Source organism: Schistocerca serialis, chromosome 1 (genome assembly GCF_023864345.2).
Source record: "Schistocerca serialis cubense isolate TAMUIC-IGC-003099 chromosome 1, iqSchSeri2.2, whole genome shotgun sequence".
Classification (NCBI taxonomy): Eukaryota; Metazoa; Arthropoda; class Insecta; order Orthoptera; family Acrididae; genus Schistocerca; species Schistocerca serialis.
In genome coordinates this window covers 1,250,110,440-1,250,136,622 of record NC_064638.1, presented here as the reverse complement: position 1 = coordinate 1,250,136,622, position 26,183 = coordinate 1,250,110,440, and the positions used below count along the sequence as shown (strand labels likewise).

The 26,183-nt window shown below is 38.2% G+C and overlaps 1 protein-coding gene across 1 annotated transcript in view; it reads right to left on the bottom strand.

Annotated features, from left to right (window-relative positions):
* Positions 1-26,183, bottom strand: part of LOC126419408 (serine/threonine-protein phosphatase 6 regulatory ankyrin repeat subunit C-like) — a 372,581-nt gene that overhangs the window by 66,466 nt on the left and 279,932 nt on the right. The window contains exon 15 of the mRNA XM_050086600.1: positions 6,250-6,669. Coding sequence (XP_049942557.1) covers positions 6,250-6,669 — 420 coding nt within the window. The remainder of the gene's footprint in view (positions 1-6,249; positions 6,670-26,183) is intronic.

Genomic DNA, 26,183 nt, shown 5'->3' with positions numbered 1-26,183 from the left:
CTTTTCATTTTTTTTTTCAATTTCAGCAAACCATGTGAATTTGGATTTGTAGCTGTTCAGCAAGTTGGATATCTGATTGGTTGATCTGTTATTTTCCATGCAGTATATGTGTCCATAAAACGTTAGTCTTATTTACCTCATCAGATCAGTTAGCTATTCCATTTTCAAATAGAGCTCTGTTTTTTTATCTTAATCTATATTCACCATTATTATTTTTTAGGTCCAAGTATCTCCCTTATTATGCTTCTCTCAACTTTTTCCAACCCTTCAAGATCTCTAACTCTTGTTAGTTTAAGCGTTTCTGCGTCATACAATTCCTTAGGCATTTCACTGTTTTATATTTTCTTAGTTTTGTGTCCCAGGACAAAAGATTTTTGTTGTATTTCTGTATAGATTCTGCCCCGACTGACATCTCTGCCCAAACTCTTTGTCTTTAAATATGTCTGCTTGTGTCTGTATGTGTGGATGGATATGTGCGTGTGTGCGAGTGTATACCTGTCCTTTTTTCCCCCTAAGGTAAGTCTTTCCGCTCCCGGGATTGGAATGACTCCTTACCCTCTCCCTTAAAACCCACTTCCTTTCGTCTTCCCCTCTCCTTCCCTCTTTCCTGATGAGGCAACAGTTTGTTGCGAAAGCTTGAATTTTGTGTGTATGTTTGTGTTTGTTTGTGTGTCCATCGACCTGCCAGCACTTTTGTTCAGTAAGTCACCTCATCTTTGTTTTTATATATAACTATCTTTTAAAAAATTCTTGTGAAACTTATGCACAGATTGATTGTCAATCTTCTTGACTTCCTTAATATCCTCCAACATGGGTTTCATCCTTATCTCCCCCCCCCCCCCCCCATCAACCATGGACCTTGCTGTTTATGGGGAAGCTTCCATGCCTCAGTGATGCAGATAGCCAGTAGGTCAGATCACAATGGAAGGGTATCAGTGGAGAGGCCAGACAAATGTGTGGTTCCCCAATAGGGGTAGCAGCCTTTCCAGTAGTTTCAGGGGCAACAGTCTACATGATTGACTGAACTGGCCTTGTAGCATCAACTAAAACAGCACTGGTGTGCTGCTAGAGCAAATGGCTGAAAGCAAGGGGAAACTACAGCCATAATTTCTCAAGAGGGTATGCAGCTTTACTGTATGGTTAAATGATGACGGCAACCTCTTGGGTACAATATTCCAAAGGTAAAATAGTCCCCCATTCAGAGATCTCTGAGCGGGGACTACTCAGGAGGACATCATTATCAGGAAAAACAAAACTGGCGTTCTACGGATCAGAGCATCGAATGTCAGATCCCTTAATCAGGCAGCTGGGTTAGAAAATTTAAAAAGGGAAATGGCTAGGTTAAAGTTAGATACGGTAGGAATTAATGAAGTTTGGTGGCAGGCAGAACAAGGCTTCTGGTCAGGTGAATACAAGGTTATAAGTACAAAATAGGGATAATGCAGAAGTAGGTTTAATAATGAATAAAAAATAGGAATGTGGATAAGCTACTATGAACAGCATAGTGAATGCATTATTCTAGCTAATATGGACTCGAAACACACACCTACCACAGTAGTACAAGTTTATATGCCAACTAGCTCCGCAGATGATGAAGAAATTGAAGAAATGTACAATGAGATAAAAACAAATTCTTCAGATAGTTAAGAGAGGCGAAAATTTAATAGTCATGTAGGACTCGAATTTGATAGTAGGAAATGAAAGAGAAAGAAATGTAGTAGGTGAATAGGGGCTGGGGGTTCAAAATGAAAGAGGAAGACACCTGGTAGAATTTTGCACAGATTGCAATTAATCACTTGGTTTAAGAATCATCAAAGAAGGTTGTATATGTGGGAGAGACCTGGAGATACCAGAGATAGAGATTTAGGAACCAGGTTTCAAACTGTAAGACATTTCCATGCATAGATGTGGACTCTGACCACAATTTACTGGTTATGAACTGTAGGTTAAAACTGAAGAAACTGCAGAAAGGTAGGAATTTAAGGAGCCGGGACCTGGATATACTGAAAGAACTAGAGGTTCTAGAGAGTTTCAGAGAAGGTATTAGGGAACAACTGACAAAAACAATGGAAAGGTATAGAGTGGAAGAAGAATGGATAGCTTTGAAAGATGAAAGAGTGAAGGCAGCAGAGGATCAAGTAGGTAAAAAGATGAGGACTGGTAGAAACTCTTGGGTAACACAAGAGATATTGAATTGTTAGGACATCCATTTGTATATTTCTCATCATTAATTTTGCTATGAAAATTCAGACAAAAATCCACTGTGTAACTTTTAGGTTATCACACTTTTATTACATCAAAAATTTAAACAAAAGCATTTTTATATGCTCTAGTTCTGGAGTGAGACTCTTTCTATCTGCTACAGTATAGGTCTTATGTAACAATGTTTTGTTCACCCTTCATTGAATGCACCAGATTGTGCACAAGTGCAAGTTGGCATGTGTCATCATGTTCTGTGGCCCAAGAATTTGTATATGCTCTTTCTTCAGTATGAGCATAGTACGAAGGTATCACAGGATGTAACAGAAGAAACAAGTCAGTTCCCAATAAGATGAGAATAACTTTCTCCTTGTACATATTCAATGAACTGTCGAAGCAGAATATCAATGCCCTGTTAATGTGAAGACAGACTTGTTAGAGGGTAATTAGTTAGTTCCATGTTCAATGTCTCATTTTTCATGATAAATCATAATGATGTGGAACAAGTTATTTTACATTCACATTGCAAATTAATTTGTAAGTACAAAAGAGACATACAGATGTGAGTGAGTTATTCCTATCCACCATCTTTCACACATTATAATAATAGAAATTCTTCTGTGGAATAGAAGGAGTTGTTATGGAGAAACTTTCTCATTTTATTTTCAAGTTCCACTTTGCTGTCTGTTAGACATTTTATGTCCCCAGATAAGTATTCAAAAATTTTAGCTGCAGCATTGTGCACCCCTTTTCATGCTAAAGATAATGTGAACATGGAGCAATGAATGTCATTTTTCCTTCCGGTATTGCAATTACGCACACATGTTCCTCTTGAACTGTAATGAATTATTTACTGTGGAGCTCATGAGGGAATAAATAGAATGGGAAGCAGCAGTTAGAATATCAAACTCCTAAAACAGGTGTCTACAAGATGATTGTAGAAACTGTGCTGTGCTGTCTTTCTTTCTTAGGTTTGAGTTAACCCAAAGCCTTTTTGTAGTTTGTTGAGTTAATAACAGTAAGGAAGTAATTACTGATGCACTGGACAATGCCAAAGAGCAAACAACAGAACTACAGAAACAAGGTCAGCAAGACAAACTTCTTACCAATGCATTTCAAGGATACCATTAAAGCAACTTCGATGAAATGAAACACGACATCGGAGTTAACAAGAGTGTCACAATTCTTTAGCCTAAAGTAGCTGAGGCAGTATACAAAATCCAAAGATTTGCAAATTTGATTTGGGCTTGAGCATTGTAAATGCTAAGCATGTCCTTCAGTAACTTAGTAAGTACATTGGAACTCCAATGTTTTGGCCAATGGTGTGTAATGGTACCCTCTCTTCATAAAACTTAGGAAGCCCCTAAATTCTCAGTGGAACTGGTGCTCATGGTTATGCCTTCTTCATCACTTTGTCTCGTGCACCTGAGTTCTTGGGAAACATTAAAGTCTTCCATTCCACGGCTTTTCAGTTTCTTCCTACGTTATCGGTGACAAAACAATCCACGGCAATATTTTGGTGTGCAACAGGCAATTAGCTGCATTTGAAAAAACATATTACAGTTAGCTTTTGTTCCAACATTAGTTAGCCACAATTAGTATTGTCTGTTCAAGTGACATTTATGTACACTTGATCTAAAATTATTATAGAAGTTGTAGATCATTTTCCTCTCCTCCTGATTTAGTTAAAGAATAAAAGAATGAAGGAAAAGGAAGGAAACTAAAAGACTTACCAGAAAGCACTGATGTGTGATGAGTTTTCACACAAAATTTTGTCAGATCATTAATGATATTATTAGTACAGGTTGTTGATACTGATTTAAGACAGTACAACACTTTTTTATGGTTTGTTGAGTTAATAAGAGCCAAAAACATTACTGACTTCCTGGACAGTGCCAAAGAATAAATCACAGAACTACATAAACAAGCAGTCAAAATATGAAAAATATCAATGGTGCCCCCCCTCCCCCCCCCACCCCACCCCAAAAAAAAAAACCTTAATTTTATTTACTTATTTTTTGTTCCCTTAAATCCACATAGCAAGTGAATCATGAGGATGTGGAATGTGTCAAATTGTCCATAGTTTAAATACAACTTAATAAATACAATGTAAATAAAATGTCAAGTTAACAACATATACCTAATTGGCAAAAAGTTGTGGTACACTCAGTAATATATGCAGGAAGCAAAGTTAAGCAAAGTATTACAAGCAATAAATAAATACATGAATACCAAAACTCAAATTTCTGAATGCCTACTATAGTACTCAAAATAAGTATTTGTAAAATAATTATAAGTTTAGTAGTGTTATTCATTTTCTCTCAAAAATTTGTCAATTGTATAAAAATAGTTCTTCATTAGGTACTTTTTCAGACTTTTGTTTGAATTTTGGCAGTTGCTTATGATGGGATTTGATGTGCAGTGGAGGAGCATTAAACAATTTAATGCTGGAGAAATAAACCTTTTTTGAATGAGATTTAGACTTTTCAGTTCAGTGTGGAGGCTGTTTTTGGTTGTTGTGTTGTAGTCAAGTCTTCATACAGAGAAAAGTTATTACAGACAAACGTCAGCAAGGAAAAAATATACTGGGAGGAGGTAGCAAATATACCCATCTTTTGAAACAACTACCTGCAAGAGTGCAAGAGTGTGATACAATTTTTCTAAAAGTAAGAAACAAAATAGATTAGAGAAACACTTGACACACCTTTGAATGATGCTCAAAATCGTCTACAGCAAATAAGGTGCTGACTAAAAATGCACATTCTCTTCTCTGATGGCAACAGCAATTGTAAGGGACACATTACTTCTTGCATCACATACATTCTTTTTCCTGATATTTGAAGGATTCTCTATTGAAACATTTTTGAGAGTGAAAAATGTGTTGGAACTTTCTCACACTTTCAGGAACAGCTGATAGAAACATGCGAAGGCCACACAACAGCAATCTTCCCTGTCTTCACAACCCACCAGATAAATATCATCTTGTACCTGCACACAGACTACTGCCATGACCCAATGCAGTGGAATGAGGTGATCAAAACATCTTTATGTAAGACTCATACTGTCTCACTTATGGAGAGTCTCACCAAAGAACTAAAACATATAAACATGTTTTTTTTTTTTTTTTTTTCCTAAGGACTGCTGTATAGTGGCTTATTTGGTTAGCCATTAAACGTATATCAACAACATAACTGGCAGAAATCCTGATAATAGAAATGTGGTGGTTTGCTGAAACATTGTGCCCACTGAACACCAAAATCTGGCTGTACACCCATGAATTACTTTGTAACCTTCAGGTAGATTACAGCTGTGTGTCAAACTGGGACACATATTGGGAATCTTGAATTTTACAGGCAACATTCGTACCGATTGTGCTATAGGGGCATTGCAGTAGACCCACCTTCATGGCTTCAGTTCTGCCATCACCTCTCCTCTACTTTGCAAATTTCACAGAAGGTCCCCTGTGTAACTGGCAGTCCTGTAAGAAAGAATACTGTGGAGAAATGTTCCAGTCACAATCTATGGAAAAGTTTCCAGAACAAATCTTTCACGCAGCAGTGAAGTGTGTGAATTTTGAAACTTCCTGGTAGATTAAAACTGTGTGCTGGACTGGGACTCAAAATGGGAACCTTCCCTTTTGTGGGAAATGCACTTATCAACTGAAGTACTGAGGCATGACTCATGACCCACATGCACAGCTTAAATTCTGCCAGTTCCTGATTTCTCCTTCCTAAACTTAACAGAAGTTCTATTGCATACCTGCATATTTTGTACAAATAGCACTTTGGGAAGAAAAGATATCATGGAAAAAAGACTTACAGACAGCCTACAGGATTGTTTCCAGATGAATACTTCAATCACTTTGTGTCCCGTGAGTGTTAATCCGAAAAGGTTAGCAGGACAGTTTCAGTAAAGCTTAGGAAATAGGGGAAGAATGTTACTAAGGATATTTTTCTGTCCTAGTATTAAGTTTCTTTTAGTAAATTGTATCAAAGAAAATTTTGAAAATACTAAAAACAATGAGATAGGCTGGATAAGCCCTGATCATACCTTCACATTGCCAACACTGGATGCAATGTGTAAAGGTGTATTCCCTTTGTTGTCCTTAGCAGTTGGATTTGCTCCTGCTGCCAGCAAGATCTCTACTTCACGCTGTGCAGAGTCCCAGAGTGAACTGTGCTGCAAAAGTGTTGCAAGTGGTGTCTGTCCTTCCACATTTCTCTCATCTACAGACACCAGCTTCCGCATCACAATGTGCTCTATACACTTAAGTCTATTTTGGCCACATCTGGTTGCAAAGTGTAGAATAGTGTTCCCAATGTGGTCACAGTCCCATGTTGAAGGCCAAATATCTATAAGATTGTCGATGCCAGTAGTGCTCCCAGCTAGAGATGCTCGATGTATGAGTCTCTGACCATCTTTATCACTTGCTGTTAAATCAGCTCCAGCAGCAACCAGTAATTCAGTAACCTGGAACAAATGCAATATTTCAGCATTATTGTATTTTCAGTTTTATTTAATGGAGAGTTTTTCTGATAATGGCATTATGAAGACCATTCAATAATTAAACAGACAAATAGCTGCACAACACAAATAGTTTATTAAATGGAATGTTTTTGGTCTATTTTCCCACATAAGTCCCATCAACTTCTATGAACTTGTTCCACATTCTTACAACTCTTCTTATCCCCTCTGCAAATAATTATTTACCTCAATCTCACAGCCTGTTTCATACTACAGGGTGTCCAGAAAAGGACTCCCTGATTTCAAAATTAAATATCTTGAAAACAAAGATCGATAGAGGAATGCAATAAACGGTATGTTTATTGTGAAAGCTGTAAGAAGTTTATACAGCAGTTTGAAATAATAGTTACAAAAGCTGCTAACAGATGGTGCTGTACGCTGCACAGCTCATATCAGCATACTTAAGTGAAATAATCGTATGAAAACAATCTTTGCAAACAATCACATCACAATGTTTTCAAAATGTTCACCATTGGCACTACAGAGGTGGCGCAAATGAAGAATGAAATTCGCCATCACATTTCGTAGTGTCTCAACCGAAATGTGCCACAGAGATCGCCGATTCGAGCTCGTCCAGCATGGCGGGACGCTTCAGGTAGATCATGTCTTTCACTGTGCCCCACAAAAAAAGTCACAGGGAGTCAAATCTGGCGAATATGGAGGCCAATCCATGCCTGCACCAGTAAATTTGGGATATTCCAAAGCAATGACTCGATTCCCAAAGTATTCCTCAAGAAAGCGAAACACTTGTTCGGTCCGATGTGGTCGGGCTCCATCTTGCATAAACCATTCAGTACCTGGTCGATCCTCTAACGCTTGCTGCGTGGCGACAAATTGTTCCAAAATTGCAACATAACGTGCACCAGTGACCATTTCTTGAATGAAAAAATGACCAATAATGCCTCTGCTGCATACTGCAGCCCACACAGTAACTTTAGGAGAATGCAGGGGTTTCGCTTCACACCGATATGGCTTTTCGGAACCCCAAAGTCGCCAGTTCTGCTTATTCACGTATCCATTCAGGTGGAAGTGTGCTTCATCTGTAAGCCAGATGCAGCCAACATCAAATCCTTCACTATGAATCATTGTGAGCATCTGATTAGCAAAGGCAACCCTTTGTTGCACAGCTCATACGGGTATGGCCTGATAAGTTTGAATTTTGAATGGAAACATGTGTAGGCTCTTTCTCAGTATTTTCTGTGTGCTGGAACACTTCAAACCAGTCTCAGATGCAATTCTATGGATGGATGACATTAGATTTCACTGAATAATTCCAGAAACTGTGGCGATATTTTCAGGCGTAACTGCAGTTTGCTTGCGGCCAACATGCCCCACTAGATCATCAGTTACGCTGCCTGTTCGTTGAAATTTTGCATAGAGCGTGCGAATGGTTTTCGCATCGGGTCCTTTTGGAACATTAAATTGTGCTTGAAAACTTTGCCTTGTAGCTGTAGGACTCTCTTCTAACCTGTGGTACTCTAGCACCAGAAAAACGTGTTGTTGAATGGAGTACATGGTTTTAATCTCTTCCTTCGGTACGCTAACCTCCTTTCATGTTTCAATAGTGGAACTGATCGCTCTGGGCTTCGGATCACTATTTATACTAGGCATTAGGTATGGCGATTACAGCGCCATCTGTTAGCAGCTTTTGTAACTATTATTTCAGACTGCTGTATAAACTTCTTTCAGCTTTCACAATAAACATACCATTTACTGCATTCCTCTATCGATCTTTGTTTTTGAGATATTTAATTTTGAAATCAGGGAGTCCTTTTCTGGACACCCTGTAGTTTCTTTATGTCTTTGTTGCTGTTGAACTTGATGCCACACACAGTTTCTTTCATTGGATCAGACAGATAAAAATTAAAAGAAGCAAGATCAGGATTATAAGGAGGATGAAGTAGGACATTTAACCCACTTTTTCAATAGCTCATTGTGACATATGAGGTTGAGCACTGTCACAAAGAAGTAGTACACCTTACGTCTGCTATCCCAGACATCACTTTCTCAGTTCAGGCTTGACTTACTTATCAGTTGAGGTGTATAGTCTGTTGATAGTGCATTGTTCCTCCAATAATCACAGAAATCAAAACCATGGGCACTCCAAAAGGTGGTTAACATCACCTTATCAGAGATAGTTCTGTTCTGAATTACTTAACAATACACAAGTAGTACACCTTACCTCTGCTATCCCAGACATCACTTTCTCAGTTCAGGCTTGACTTACTTATCAGTTGAGGTGTATAGTCTGTTGATAGTGCATTGTTCCTCCAATAATCACAGAAATCAAACCATGGGCACTCCTAAAGGTGGTTAACATCACCTTATCAGAGATAGTTCTGTTCTGAATTACTTAACAATACACAATTCAGGATGTTTCCACAGTAAGCTTTGATGGTTGGGCTACAGCTCAAGATTATTTTTCCAGGTTTCACAATAGGTTAAAATTCTGTCCAAAAATGCAACATCTTCACTACTGGAATGGTTTGAACTTGGTGAAAATGTGAAATCTCCATTCTTTGTGATGAATGGTAACGTATTTGATCAGCTGCAGTCTCTACAGCAATACACCACCATTCTCACCTCAGCCTCTGCTGGAAACAATTACCCCTCTAGCCTAGTTCAAAAGCATATTTCCCAGACTAACACATACAGTCTCGGTACTGCTCATCCCTTCAAAAAACAACTTAGGATTACATCTCCTGTCACTTAGTATTATCCAGGCCCTGACTGTATTAATCAACTACTTCAATAAGGTTACGACTATCTAAAATCATGCCCTGAAATGAGGTCCAGTCTGTCTGACATTTTGCCCACCACACCTAAAATAGATTTTCATCACCCTCCCTATCTTCGCAATATCCTTATCAGAACCTATAGGCATTCTGCACCCATTTAGCTACTCTATGGCTCATGCCCCTGCGTCTCTTCCTGCTGTAAGACTTACCATGTGTGTCCTTTTGCCATCACTTATGCCAGCTCTTGTGAAGAAGCAAAATGGGATATTCTTACTTCCCCTCTTGTTTAACAATCTGACTCCTTAAAATTCATTTCTCCATGTCTGACTAATTGCCATTAAAGGTTGGAGCTCAGTTTTAAGAAATATACTACCAGATCTAATTTTGTGCTTAGTTTTATGTATGTAATTTATTTTCTAATTTATTTTGATTATTCCTAGTTAGTATCTTTTGTTATAGGGTGAAATCAGTAATAGTTTCATAACTTAAAGTCTATTGTTGACTTATAAACAAATATAAATTCTGTACTAATTATAAACATTTGTAGAAACAACTAGTGGTATACTTCAAGGATCTATTTCTCTCTATTCAAAGTTTAGTTTCAGTGCCTATTATTGTGCCGGTGTATAAATGCCCAGTTTTTGGTCAAGAGTCAGTCAGTCCATGGCCGAGTTTCAGATGAGTAACCTGTATTGGTTAGATCAACAACAATGCATCTACTTAACCATTAAATAAGTGTTACACCAACAGGCCATGTGTTAAAACAATGACATTGTCTGTTTAAATTTATCTGAAAGACTGTGAACTGTGTGGTTAGGTTTTTACTGCTCATAGATGTTCAACAGTAAACTATTGTAGCAGTATGTGGATGCTTGCCTGAAACCTATTAATGAGGCTTATCGAAAGTTAAACAATAGTGCACTGGCCATATAACTGTGTAATATAGCGGGGGGTGGGGCGGGGGTGGGGGGGATTGTGAAAAGTGAAAGTAAAGAACTGTGAAATGCAACTGTGCCCCTGTCAGCTACACCATTTACAGCAATCGGTACTGCACTTCCACCCCCTATTTTTTCAGCCAGTATCACAACACAGTACGTCAATACAGAGGACCATCAATGAAGAAATAAAGCAGGCAAATGTCACACCCTGTAACTAGCAATACATACGCTACCAAAGAGAGAGCCATCTGTGAAACAACGCAAGTCACATACAAGCTATTATCAAAATACTGTTCAGCATTTTTCATTGGCATGACTACCATGAAGCTGTCTTTTAGGATGAGTGGGCGTAGCCTTCTCTGAAAACTACCTAGAACAGATTGTTAGAAATCCTACTCATGATTGAAATATGTTGGATCTAATGGTAACAAACAGACCTGATCTCTTTGAGGATGCCTACATTGAAACTTCTACATCAGTGGCTGCAATACAGTTGAGGAAACAGTGATTACCAAGGACAAATAACAAATAAAACAAGCAGAATGATATATATGTTCAGTAAGAATATATAGCAGGCATGTTGAGTTGTAGAAAGTAAACTAAATAAAAAACCAATAGTGTCATATCTCAATGAGGAAGCTGAAACAGCACAGGACATAAGCATGTAGAGGAACACTGGCTCAAGTTTGAAAGAAAAGTTGACCACTCAGTAGAACAGTTCATAACAGGAGGGAACCTTCATGGTATCCAGTCACCGTAAAGAAACTTCTAGGAAAACAGATTACTGCATAATAGGTGCAAAACAAAGCATAAGGCTATAGATAGAGAGTTGCTGAATGAATGGAAGAGCTGAAAAATTAAGCAAATTCCAGTGTTACATTGTTGATTTTCTTTATTTGAACTTACAACTTGTCGCCTGAATATGTTTCTTATATTTCATTTTATCTGTTTCTACTATCGTGTTATAATTTCATGTATTGACTCGTTCCATGACCATGGAGACTTGTCCTTAATTTGGTCCCATGGAACAATAAATAAATAAATAAATAAAAATGCATTTGGCAGTCAAGAGAGCAACGTATGATGCCTTCAATGAGTACTGTGGCGGAATACTGTAAAGTGACCTTTATAGAACCGAAAGAAATTCTGGTCATTTGCAAAGGCTGTTAAAGGCACCTAAGTTAGTATCCAGTCCCTATTGAATGAGACAGGAACTGAAAATGAGTGTAGCAAAGTAAACGCTGAAATGCTTAACTTCATTTTTCAAATATTCATTTACAAAAGGAAAACCCAGGAGAAATGGCCCAGTTTAATCCTCGTGCCACTGAAAAGATGAATGAGATAAGTATTAAAGTATCAAGAAACCGCTGAAACTGATAAAATTGATCAAAGCTCCAGGGCCCAATGAAATTCCTATCAAATACTACACTGAATTTGCAGCTGAGTTAGCCCCCCTTCCAACTATAATCTATTGTAGATCCTTCCAATAAAAAAACATGCCCCTTTCTTGGAAAAAAGTGCATCACATCTGCCTACAAGAAGACCAGTAAAGTGATCTACAAAACAACCATCCAATAACTTTGACATCAACTTATTGTAGAATCTTATAACATAATCTGAGCTCAAACATAATGAGGTATCTTGAACAGAATTACCTCCTCAATACCAACCAGCATGGATTTCTAAAACTTCGATCATGTGAAACCCAACTTCCACTTTTCTTAAATGACATACTGAAAGCTTTGGATCAAGGCAATGAGGTAGGTGCTGCATATCTTGATTTCCAAAAAGCATTTGACTCAGTATCACACCTATGACTTTTGTCAGAAGTATGATTGTATGGGGGTATCAAGTGAAATTTGGACTTTTTGGTAGGGAGGATGCAGCATATCTCAGATGTAGAGTTATTGTCAGATGTAGAAGTAACTCCCCAGGGAGATGTGTTGAGACCCTTGCTATTCATGTCGTATATTAATGATCTTGCAGACAAGATTAATAATAAAATCAGGCTTTTTGCAGATGCTGCAGTGTAATGAGGTACTAATTGAAAGGAGCTGCATAAATATTCAATCAGATCTTGATTGTATTTCAAACTGATTCAGAGATTGGCAACTTCCTTTAAATGTTCAGAAATGTAAAATTTTGCACTTCATAAAATGAAAAAATGTAGTATCCTAGGACTATAACATCAATGAGCCACTGTTGGAATCAGCCAAATTCCTGGGTGTAACACTTTGTAGCGATATGAAATAGTATGATCACATAGGTTCAGTTGTGGGTAAATCAGGTGGAAGACTTTGTATGAGGCCTATACCATTTATGACTAACAGGGGATATTGAACGTATAGAGAGAAGTGCAGCACAAATGATCACAAGTTTGTTTGATCCTTGAGAAAGTGTCACAGAGATATTGAAGAAACTGAACTGGCAGTCCTTGAAGACAGACATAAACTAGCCCAAGAAAGTCTGTTAACAAAATTTCAAGAACCAGCTTTCAATGATTACTATAGAAATATACCTCAACCCCCTACATATCAGTCACATAGGGATCATGAGTATAAGATCAGAATAATTACTGCATGAACAAAGACATTCAGATAATCATTCTTCCAATGCTCTACATGTGAATGGAAATCGAAGAAACCTTAATAACTGGTGCAATGGTACGTACCCTCTATCATGCACCTCATCATAGCCTCATACAGAATGTAGCTGCAGAGGTAGATTATACTGGCAAACAGAATATGCTGTTAAAGAACATATTCTACAACATGACTGTCATGATACAGTGCCTGTTTCACCACAAGCTCCATCTGGATCCATCATCCAGATACCAGATTCTCAGAACAACACAAGTGCGAACTGGCATTGCATGTCCTTGGTTCTCACCAACTACCTCACCTTAATTTACGTGAATTTCTTCCATCTCAGCATTTCTTATCAGTAACTATTCCATCACCTACTACCATTCAGCTTTCTGTACCTTTTATTTTCTGACCTGTCTAATCTCCTCCCCCTCCAACACCCCTCCCATGCCCCCCACCTTTACCACATAAAATGCACTCAGTCTTCAACTCTTATTAACTTGTGGATGATTTTTAATCAGCAATCTCGGTCTTTTGTATTACCCTATCTTCCATGTTTAGGTTTGCAGGTCTTCAAGTCTCAATTGGTGCAGTCCCCTACAACAACGAATCTTTTCTTCTCATCTCATCCAGTAACTCTCTCAATCTGGGGTTCCAGGGAACTTTTTTGAATTCTCCCCAAGTTCTCAACTTAACCAGTCCTTTTCCTTCACCAGTCTTCCTTTCCCTTCAACCCTTCTGTCAGAAGCAGGAGCCACTAGCTCTGACAGCTTTCAATGTTCAATATCTTTTTATACATGTGCTCTCCTACCACAATTTGGTGACACGTTATCCCAAGAGAACATTTCTGTCAGTTGTACACTTTCCGAAAGTAAAAACTGGATCACAAAGTGGAGTTCTTCAAAAGTACTTTCTTGTGTGAATACACCATCACAACTAAGACCTTCAACATTATGTTTACTTAAATGTGCACTAGAGATGGGGGATCCGCTCCTGAACTGATTCATAGAGTTGAACCTTTCAAAGGAGTGAACAATCAGTGATTCAGAAAATGAGAACGGTAGCTCCAAACGTTTCCCACAGCAGAGAGAGAGAGAGAGAGAGAGAGAGTGACGGAGCATATCAGCGGGGCCTCTACTGGTCAGAGCACACTACACGCCACACAACACAGCCAGCGCCGGCCTCTCTCCTGCTTCTACCTTGGCTGCCTGCATTGTGCAGTGCCCCATTGGATTTTGTGTTTCACATATACCGTGCCGTCTCTGTGCTTCCTCTGCCGCATGCAGTGTCTGGCGCACCTTAACTTAGCATCGCACTCCGTCGGCGATCGTTTCAGTGGCACGTCCTGCCCTCTGGGCAGTTGATGCGAGCAACAGGACAGAGAGCCTCCTAGTGGAGAACATAAGAATTACTTGCAACAACCTGCTCACATGAGAACGGACGATTTGTCTCGGAGCGGGTGACTGGTGGCCATTCACCGCTCCCCCCACCCTCGGAACTCGCCCGCTCAACGCTCACCCCACCGTTCTCAACTCTAGCCAGAGCGTTGAGCAAAGCAACTCAGCTGTCACTCTGGTCTCTGCGGTCTTAGCTCACGCAGCAATACAGCTCACAGCTTGACCAGCTTGACTCAGCGCCTCTGCATCGGAGTTCGTCTCTACTGGATATTGTTCTTCGTAGTAATACCGCTATGTATATTACATAATTATGTTATGTATACATCATTTGTTTTTATTTTATTTTTATTTGTTTAAACTGATCAGATGAGTTCCTGACGACTCCTCTTACTATAGCATTTTTTATTATGGACACTCGAATTTACACTTGTAATTACGAGCGAACCAATAAACGTATTGCAAAATGTGATACACCAATATTTTCCTTGTTTTATTCTGCGTAAGGCTATATGCAGGACTTTGGTCTTACAGTCAAATTTATATATTTTTTATAATTGTAGTACGGATTTTGCGATTTTGGGCGTCTTCGGAAGGAAATGTTCACTTTAAAAATATATGGCTTCGGATGTATTTGTATGAGGTTAATGAAATTTTAATACATTATAGCCAAATACATTGTTAATGTAAATCTCAAGTTACAACATTTTCCGATCACCCAAAAAACCATGATAGTGCAAAATAAATCGATAATCAAAAACTTTTTCATATCATGGAAATTTCAATAAACAATACAAAATTCTTACTCATTATCTGTGTTACTTCAAAATAGGATCAAATAAGATCAAAATACAGGTACAGTACTGGAATAAACCAAGTTTAAAGGGCAATGTGCCTTCCATTTATTTTCTATTGTGAATGAGTGGTGAGTCATGAAAAAGACCTAGTTCATTTCAGGGAGTGAACAGTTCTGATCCGATTTCTGAAAAGAACAGTTTTGCCCATCTCTAATGTGCACCCAACAAATGACTAACGCCTATTTCTCAATGCCATAGTATTTTAACTTTTTGATGAGAATGTCATGTGACACCGAGTCAAATGCTTTACTTAGGTCAATAAGTGTTCCAGACATTGATATCCTTTTTTCATACCCTTCATAAACATTGCTCACCAAAGCTTCTACTGCTTTTACAGTTGATAGGTGTGACCTGAAGCCAAACTGTTGTTCATTTAAAATTTTGTTGGTTTCAAAATACCTGTATATCTGCTTATGCACACAATTTTCTACTAACTTGGATATGATTGGTACTATTGAAATGGCTCTCTAGTTATTTGGGAGGTTTCTTTTACCTTATTTATGCACAGGCAATGTAACTGTGAGCTTAAGACAGTTGGGGAATATTCCTTCATCAAGTACTCTGTTTGACAGTGAGAGAAGTGGCATTTTAATTTCTTTTGCTATACATTTTATGAGATTACTGAGTCCATAATAGTCTTCTGTTTTGGAATTACTTAATTTGTTTATTGACTTATGAATACCATTTAATGTGATTCGTGTCCAAGTGAACTTCTCACTTCTTGTCTGTTTTGCACAAGTGAGTAATGCTTCTGCATCAGAGGCAGAATTGACAGGTGGGGTAGTGACGCTATTTACAAAATATTCATTGAGAATATTGCAGTCAATAGGGATACTCCTTTCTTTATTGGTATTATTAATTTCCCTTTTAATGACAGTCCAGGTAGGTTTACATTTTTTTTTAGAATTTAAAATATATTCATCATTTGCACAGCACTTAGCATTTTTTATTTCTAATCTGTAAAGGATTCTCATTTTAGTGTAATTTTCCTTATCCCTATCACTGTTATGAGATTTGTCTTTCATAATCATCAGTAGTATTCTGAGTTTGTTAAGTTGTGGGGTGTACCACTTGTTAGTATTTTGTTGCTTATGAGTAATATTACTCTGGTACCTTTTGGTTACCAAGGGGCATGTCATTTCTACTATATGCTTGATCTCTGTTAGGAAAATGGAAAAACATTTATTAATCGTTTTCTTGTTATCCATTACATGAGTCCAATCCTTTTCTTTTAACTGGTTTATCATTTTGTTTACATTGGATTCACCTAAAATTCTGTATGTCACTTCTCTCTCTGTAGAACTGAAGGCTGACTTTTCTATTTGAAGCCATGGCCTTGCATGATCTGATATTCCTAATTCTATTACATCACATTGTATGGAGTCTCTTTGTACATTGCTAATTATGTTATCAAGGCATATGAACAGGCTGCAATTTTCCACTCTAGGGACTGCTGGTCTGGTCACGACTCCAGGAGAGACACTGCAGGTGACATCACTCTGTTAGCAAAGGGGCTTGCATCAGTCATCTGCTGCCATAGGCCGTTAGCACCAAAATTCACCACACTGTCCTAACAGATATGTTGCCATATGTCCCACATTAATTTGTGTAGTTAACGCAAGCAGTGTCAGTTTGTGATGAAGCAAGCTGGGGTAATTTTAATGCCCCTCTTGTTTTGCCATCTGCCTCCTTAGGATTCTTTTTTTTCAATTTTAAGTAATTACCATTAACATATGTGAATATTATCTGCATTTCCATAAAAGAGAAAGGTTGGCTCTCAGTTTATAATACCACATCTGATTTCATGCCTAGTTTTATGTATATAATTGATTTTCTAATTTATTTTGACTATTCCTAGTTAGTATCTTTCATTACAGGGAGAAATCAGTAATTGTATCATAACTTAAATTCTATTCTCGACTTACAAACAAATATAAATTCTGTAATAATTATAAACATTTGGAGGAACAAGTAATAGTATTCTTAAAGTATCTATTTGGCTCTCTTTGAAAACATGTTAGCAAAACTGGCCCTGAATTAATCCCAAAGTAATTAACAGTTTTGTCAAAAGTATTGTCTGCGTAATGATATTTGTTAATTTCATGATTTAAACAAATAATTCGGCCTAAATCTTGCAGCAGAAGAAATTGTTAAGAAGATGTATTCAGTCAAATTAATGAGTTAAGTTTTAATTGTAATTCCTGTAAATTAAACATCAAACAATGTGTAGTTTCAGCACCTATGATTGTGAGGATATATACTTTGGATTCATCCAGGCCCCATCTTTTCAATATCCCAACTTTCTACAGTTTTAATCTGCAGTTTACAGCATAAAATTATGGCCAGGCTACGTATCTGTCCCCCCACCCCCCTCCCCCCTCAAACCATGGATGTTGCTGGGGACTGGGGAGGCTTGCGTGCCTCAACGTTCCAGATAGCCGTACCGTAGGCACAACCACAACGGAGGGGTATCTGTTGAGAGGCCACACAAATGTGTGGTTCCTGAAGAGGGGCAGCAGCCTTTTCAGTAGTTGCAGGGGCAACAGTCTGGATGATTGACTGATCTGGCCTTGTAACACTAACCAAAATGGCCTTGCTGTTCTGGTACTGTGAACGGCTGAAAGCAAGGGGAAACTACAGCCGTAATTTTTCCCGAGGGCATGCAGCTTTACCATATGGTTAAACGATGATGGCATCCTCTTGGGTAAAATATTCCGGAGGTAAAATAGTCCCCCATTCGGATCTCCGGGCGGGGACTACTCAAGAGGACGTCATTATCAGGAGAGAGAAAACTGGCGTTCTATGGATCGGAGCGTGGAATGTCAGATCCCTTAATCGGGCAGGTAGGTTAGAAAATTTAAAAAGTGAAATGGATAGGTTAAAGTTAGATATAGTGGGAATTAGTGAAGTTGGGTGGCAGGAGGAACAAGACTTTTGGTCAGGTGAATATAGGGTTATAAATACAAAATCAAATACGGGTAATGCTAGAGTAGGTTTAATAATGAATAAGAAAATAGGAGTGCGGGTAAGCTACTACAAACAGCATAGTAAACACATTATTGTGGCCAAGACAGAAACGAAGCCCACGCCTACTACAGTAGTACAAGTTTATATGCCCACTAGCTCTGCAGATGACAAAGAAATTGATGAAATGTATGATGAGATAAAAGAAATTATACAAGTAGTGAAGGGAGACAAAAATTTAATAGTCATGGGTGACTGGAATTCGAGAGTAGGAAAAGGGAGAGAAGGAAACATAGTAGGTGAATATGGATTGGGACTAAGAAATGATTGAGGAAGCCACCTGGTAGAATTTTGCGCAGAGTATAACTTAATCATAGCTAACACTTGGTTCAAGAATCATGAAAGAAGATTGTATACATGGAAGAACCCTGGAGATACTAAAAGGTATCAGATAGATTATATAATGGTAAGACAGAGATTTAGGAACCAGGTTTTAAATTGTAAGACATTTCCAGGGGCAGATGTGGACTCTGACCACAATCTTTTGGTTATGAACTGTAGAGTAAAACTGAAGAAACTGCAAAAAGGTGGGAATTCAAGGAGATGGGACCTGGATAAACTGAAAGAACCAGAGGTTGTACAGAGTTTCAGAGAGAGCATAAGGGAACAATTGACAGGAATGAGGGAAAGAAATACAGTAGAAGAAGAATGGGTAGCTTTGAGGAATGATATAGTGAAGGCAGCAGAGGATCAAATAGGTAAAAAGACAGGGGCTAGTAGAAACCCTTGGGTAACAGAAGAAATATTGAATTTAATTGATGAAAGGAGAAAATATAAAAATGCATTAAATGAAGCAGGCAAAAAGGAATACAAACGTCTCAAAAATAAGATCGACAGGAAGTGCAAAATGGCTAAGCAGGGATGGCTAGAGGACAAATGTAAGGATGTAGAGGCTTATCTCAATAGTGATAAGATAGATACTGCCTACAGGAAAATTAAAAAGACCTTTGGAGAAAGGATAACCAGTTGCATGAATATCAAGAGCTCAGATGGAAACCCAGTTCTAAGCAAGGAAGGGAAAGCAGAAAGGTGGAAGGAGTATATAGAGGGTTTATACAAAGGCGATGTACTTGAGGACAGTATTATGGAAATGGAAGAGGATGTAGATGAAGATGAAATGGGAGATATGATACTGTGTGAAGAGTTTCACAGAGCGCTGACAGACCTAAGTCAAAACAAGGCCCCTGGAGTAGACAATATTCCATTAGAACTACTGACAGCCTTGGGAGAGCCAATCCTGACAAAACTCTACCATCTGGTGAGCAAGCTGTATGACACAGGCGAAATACCCTCAGACTTCAAGAAGAATATAATAATTCCAATCCCACAGAAAGCAGGTGTTGACAGATGTGAAAATTACCGAACTATCAGTTTAATAAGTCACAGCTGCAAAATACTAACGCGAATTCCTTACAGACAAATGGAAAAACTGATAGAAGCCGACCTCGGGGAACATCAGTTTGGATTCCGTAGAAATGTTGGAACACGTGAGGCAATACTGACCCTAAGACTTATCTTAGAAGAAAGATTAAGGAAAGGCAAACCTACATTTCTAACATTTGTAGACTTAGAGAAAGCTTTTTACAATGTTGATTGGAATACTCTCTTTCAAATTCTGAAGGTGGCAGGGGTACAATACAGGGAGCAAAAGGCTATTTACACTTTATATAGGAAGCAGATGGCAGTTATAAGAGTCGAGGGGTATGAAAGTGAAGCAGTGGTTGGAAAGGGAGTGGGACATGGTTGCAGCCTATCCCCGGTGTTATTCAAGCTGTATATTGAGCAAGCAATAAAGTAAACAAAAGGAAAGTTCGGAGTAGGTATTAAAATCCATGGAGAAGAAATAATAACTTTGAGGTTTGCCGATGACATTGTAATTCTGTCAGAGACAGCAAAGGTCTTGGAAGAGCAGTTGAATGGAATGGACAGTGTCTTGAAAGGAGGATATATGATGAACATCAACAAAAGCAAAACGAGGATAATGGAATGTAGTCGAATTAAGTCGGGTGATGCTGAGGGAATTAGATTAGGAAATGAGATACTTAAAGTAGTAAAGGAGTTTTGCTATTTGGGGAGCAAAATAACTGATAATGGTCGAATTATAGAGGATATAAAATGTAGACTGGCTATGGCAAGGAAAGCCTTTCTGAAGAAGAAAAATTTGTTAACATCGAGTATAGATTTAAATGTCAGGAAGTCGTTTCTGAAAGTATTTGTATGGAGTGTAGCCATGTATGTAAGTGAAATGTGAACGATAAATAGTTTAGACAAGAAGAGAATAGAAGCTTTCGAAATGTGGTGCGACAGAAGAATGCTGAAGATTAGATGGGTAGATCACAAAACTAATGAGGAGGTATTGAATATAATTGGGGAGAAGAGGGGCTTGTGGCACAACTTGACTAGAAGAAGGGATCGGTTGGTAAGACATGTTCTGAGACATCAAGGGATCACCAATTTAGTATTGGAGGTTAGCATGGAGGGTAAAAATCGTAGAGGGAGACCAAGAGATGAATACACTAAGCAGATTCAGAAGGATGTAGGCTGCAGTAGGTACTGGGAGATGAAGAAGCTTGCACAGGACAGAGTAGCATGGAGAGCTGCATCAAACCAGTCTCAGGACTGAAGACCACAACAACAACATGTATCTGGTCCTGCAAATGTTCCCAGCTTAAAATCTGGTTTGAAAACTTCAGTCTTACTATTACATAGGCTATCTGAATCCTTCCAGTGTCCAGGTCTCTTTCACATATAGTACCTCCTTTTCTGATTCTTAGGGAAACTGTTGGCATTGACTAAATTGTGCTCTATGCAAAATCCTACCAGGCAGCTTCCCTTGTAATTCTTTTTCCTCTATGTCCATCTTCCTATACCACTTTTCTTCGCTTTCTTATCCTACTTCCAAATTACTGTCCCTCACAATAATTAAATGTTCATCTCCCTTACTGATCTGAATAATTTCATTTATCTTATTTATATCCTTTCAGTCTCTTCATCACCTTCAGAGCTAGTCAGCAGCTTAGTGTCTGTCTTGGCTATGATAATGCAATCATTGTGCTGTTCATAATAGCTCACCCACACATCTATTTTCTTATTCACTATTAGACCCAGCCCTGTATTACCCCTTTTTATTTAGTAGTGATAGCTCTGTACTCAGCTGAGCAGAAGTCATGTTCTTCCTGCCACTGCACTTCACTAGCCTCCGCTAAATCTACCTTTAACTTCTGAGCTATAGGATGTCAGATTTTATTTTATTTCTGATGCTAATACAAAAATAAAATGGCTTGATGCAACTGCCCTCCTTAGTGTAATGTTAGGCCAGCAACTCTCTTGGGAACATCATATCAATGGTACATGTTGTGAATTAGGAGCAAATGTGTACAGTATATTTTGCACAAGTTAAGCCACACATTAGTCAGCAAGAATCAATATGCAAAGAAGTGGGATACGGAAGTACTAAGGAATGATGAGATACGGTTGAAATTCTCTAAGGCTATAGATACAGCAATAAGGAATAGTTCAGTAGGCAGTACAGTTGAAGAGGAATGGGCATCTCTAAAAAGGGCTATCACAGAACTTGGGAAGGAAAACAAAGGTACAAAGAAGGTAACTGTGAAGAAACCATAGGGTAACAGAACAAATACTCCAATTGATCGATGAAAGGAGGAAGTACAAAAATGCAAACAAAGCATTTGAGATGTGATGCTACAGACAAATGTTGAAAATTAGGTGGACTGATAAGGTAAGGAATGAGGAGGTTCTGTGCAGAATCAGAGAGGAATGGAATATGTGGAAAACACTCATAAGGAGAAGGGACAGGTTCATACAACATCTTTTTAGACATGAGGGAATCACTTCCAGGGTACTAGAGGGAGATGTAGAGGGCAAAAACTGTAGAGGAAGACAGAGATTGGAATACATCCAGCAAGTGATAGAGGATGTAGGTTGCAAGTGCTACTCTGAGATGAAGAGGTTAGCATAGGAGAGGAACTCGTGGTGGGCCACATCAAACCAGTCAGAAGACTGATGACGAAAAAAAAAAAAAAAAAAAAAATTATGGAATCCATGTTTGAGGTGCATGCTCCAGTGAAGTATACAAATATTCATCCTTCAAAAAAAAAAAAATAAACAGCCTCAGTTATAAAGAGTCGTGAAGGGATGCACAAGACAATGACATCAATAGATAATTCTAAAAATGTAGGCCTACAACTGATTTTAAAGTGCAAGCTTCACCACAGTTTGAATCAAACTGTATATAGTTTATAACACTAGAAGAGGACCGAGTGAGGTGGCGCAGTGGTTAGCACACTGGACTAGCATTCGGGAGGACATCAGTTCAATCCCACATCCAGCCATCGTGGTTTAGGTTTTCCACGATTTCCCTAAATCACTCCAGGCAGGCGCGAGGAAGGTTCCTGTGCAAGGGACTGGCCAACTTCCTTCCCTGTCCTTTCCTAACCCGATGAGACTGATGACCTATCCATACTGTGTACTCATTAGACTGTTCATTCAGTTCAGCAGATCATGTAATTCTCCTTCACTTTCACTCAGGATAGCAGTGCCATCAGTGAATCATATCACTGATATCCTTTCACCTTGAATTTTAATTCCATTCCTGAAAAAAAAAAAAAAAAAAAAAAAAAAAGAAAGGAAAAAAGAAAAAAAAAGTTGACATGGTCCACATCCACGAGGATCTCCTCAGCATGGATCTATGGAACGAAAAACTAATCTAATCTAATCTAATCTCGCTGTTTGGTCTCTTCCCCCCAAACAACCCAATCCCAACTAGAAGAGATTGTCATTATCGTCTAGCAAGGCATCACAAAAAAGGTACCGACAACAAGTCTAACTTGTAACAAATTTTAAAGTACCAACAATATCTAAGCTTCTTTGCAGTTTCTTCAAAAGATTTTCTTACTAGAGTTTCCATTATGAAATTAGACATCCAAGGTCACACTCACTTCCAGCAGACCACGGGCTCTAAGTGCTGTGATTTGACCACCTAATAGCTTTGTTGCCACATGTACACTGTTAATAGTGCATTAGCTCAGCACCATCTGAATTTTCCATGTGATATCATGTGTTTACCCGTGGGTTCAGTCTTCCGTGCAATTGTGCACTGGCATGTGTATTTCTAAATTGACTATATTCTTAATTAACAGTGTGATGACATTGGCAGTATCTCTGTATGTGAGCATGTGTTTTGATTCTCCAAAAAAGGGATATCAATTAAAACTGAAATTATGAAATTTGATTATTTGGACAAAAATTTACTGCATAGAACTATACTGTGATACTACAACAGAGAAGAGTATCCGATAGCCAGAAAAACACACAATGATATCTGAGAAAAAATTAGCTATTCTGCCTCAGAGAACACCGTTATTTGTCTTTCCCCTTCACTTGGTTTTTGATTCTGATAATGTAATGATAGACAAAAGTTTTTAATTTAATACAAAGACACTGCAGCAGCAGATTGAAGTTTTATGCAAAACGCACTTACTATGTGCTGAGGACAATAGTCTTGTAGTATGCTTAGATAATACTTTTGTTCCATAAAACCACAAGCAAAAATATGTTTACTTGAACTTCAGTGGAAATATTGGTCTGAAAGTACCTACAGTTATTTTTGTATAGCATATATCAGTGATCTGGGTGATGGGTGCAGTGATAAAGTGTCTGTGGCCGAGCAGTTCTTTTTCAAATTCTGAAGGGGACAGGGGTCAAACAGAGGGAGCGAAAGGCTATTTACAATTTGCACAGAAACCAGATGGCAGTTATAAGAGTCGAGGGGCATGAAAGGGAAGCAGTGGTTGGGAAGGGAGTGAGGCAGGGTTGTAGGCTATCCCCAATGTTATTCAATCTTTATATTGAGCAAGTCATAAGAGAAACAAAAGAAAAATTTGGAGTAGGAATTAAAATCCATGGAGAATAAATAAAAACTTTGAGGTTTCCTGATGGCATTGTAATTCTGTCAGAGACAGCAAAGGACCTGGAAGAGCAATTGAACGGAATGGACAGTGTCTTGAAAGGAGGACGTAAGATGGATATCAACACAAACAAAACAAGGACAATGGAATTTAGTCAAATTAAATCAGGTGATGCTGAGGGAAGTAGGTTGGGAAATGAGAGACTTAAAGTGGTAGATGAATTTTGCTATTTGGGGAGCAAAATAATTGGTGGTGGTCAAAGTAGAGAGGATATAAAGTGTAGACTGGCAATGGCAAGGAAAGCATTTCTGAAGAAGAAAAGTTGTTAACATTGATTATATGTAGGTGTCAGGAAGTCTTTTCTGAAAGTATTTGTATCGACTGTAGGCCTGTGTGGAAGTGAAACATAGGTGATAAACAGTTTAGACAAGAAGAGAGGTATGGTGCTGTAGGGGAATGCTGAAGATTGGATGGGTAGATCAAGTAACTAATGAGGAGGTTCTGAACAGAATTGAAGAGAAGAGGAATTTGTGGCACAACTTGGCTAGAAGAAGGGATCAGTTGGTTGGCCACTTTGTGAGGCATCAAGAGATCACCAATTTGGTATTGGAGGGCAGCATGGAAGGTAGAAATCGTAGTAGGATGTAGATTGCAGTAGGTACTTGGAGATGAAGAAGCTTACACAGGATAGACTATCATGGAGAGCTGCATCAAACCAGTCTCTGGACTGAAGACCACAACAACAACAACAACAGAGAATACTGTCAGTCCTATTAAGGCGAGCCATCAGGAGTAAAATCCTAGCAGTGGTACACAAGTACTCGCGCATGGAGTCTCTCACAAAAATAAAATGCATTCATACACAACGTGATACCATAAAGATGTCTTAGATGTTATCAAAATTAATTTCATAGTTTTCTAAACAACTTTATCATTGAAAGTTTCTGTGAGATCTGACACAATGCAAATTCATCATCAATGACATTTTTCATTGAACAGGTGGAACAGTTTCAGAGCTCTCGTGGAATTTTATTTTTTATGTCAGAATATTTCATGATAAAATATAGTTTTCATGATACAATATGAATCCCACGCATCCATAAATTTTCAGAATGTTGGTATCTTAGATTCAGCCCAAATATGGCCATTGTTCTACTTTCTCCACATCTTTCTAAAATATTTCCTGTAACATAAGTTTTTATTAAATAATTTATTTATTTTATAGCAGCTGGCAAGAATTTTCTTTTGGAAAGTACTCCCATCATATTCTAGAGCGAAATTAGAGATGTCCAATTTTTTTTTTTTTTTTTTTTACTGATATTTGAAATTAGCACTGACTGGAGTAGGAGAAGTAGAGTGTTTAATGTCCTGTCAACAACAAATCCACTAGAGAAAGAGCACAAGCTCCAGTTAGGAAAGGGTGGTGAAGGAAATCAGCCATGCCCTTTCAAAAGATCCATTCCAGCATTTGCCTGAAGCAGTTCAGGGAAATCATGGAAAACCTAAATCCGGATGGCCGGAAAGGGTTTGAACCATTGCCACCTCACTTGGTATAACTAACTGGCAGTGATGTAGGACAGTGAGATGACTTCTGTGCCTCTTTTCATGACAGCTGCTATATAAATGTTTTTTTAGTGTCAAATAATGCCTTTTATAAAATTATATGATCTACATTGGAAACCATATAATTTATCTGCTATCCAAGAAAAAATCTTGTATTTGCCAGTGTACAATAAATAAATAAGGAAACAAGTAGCAAACCACGTGAGATGTGGCAAGTGAAGTCCTATTGAATTCCACAAATCCATTGGGTTTGATTTAGAGAATAAAAATTTCATATAGGTGGTATTGGTGCTGACTTAATTTTTACCGACACTGGTTCAAAATTATTGAATAATAATGAGAGTTTTATAGTTGGTGAATGATGCAGGGTGAAGGGTTATATGAACATTATATTTGGCACTTAATAGCAGGATAGGACCTTGTTGTGTTTTATT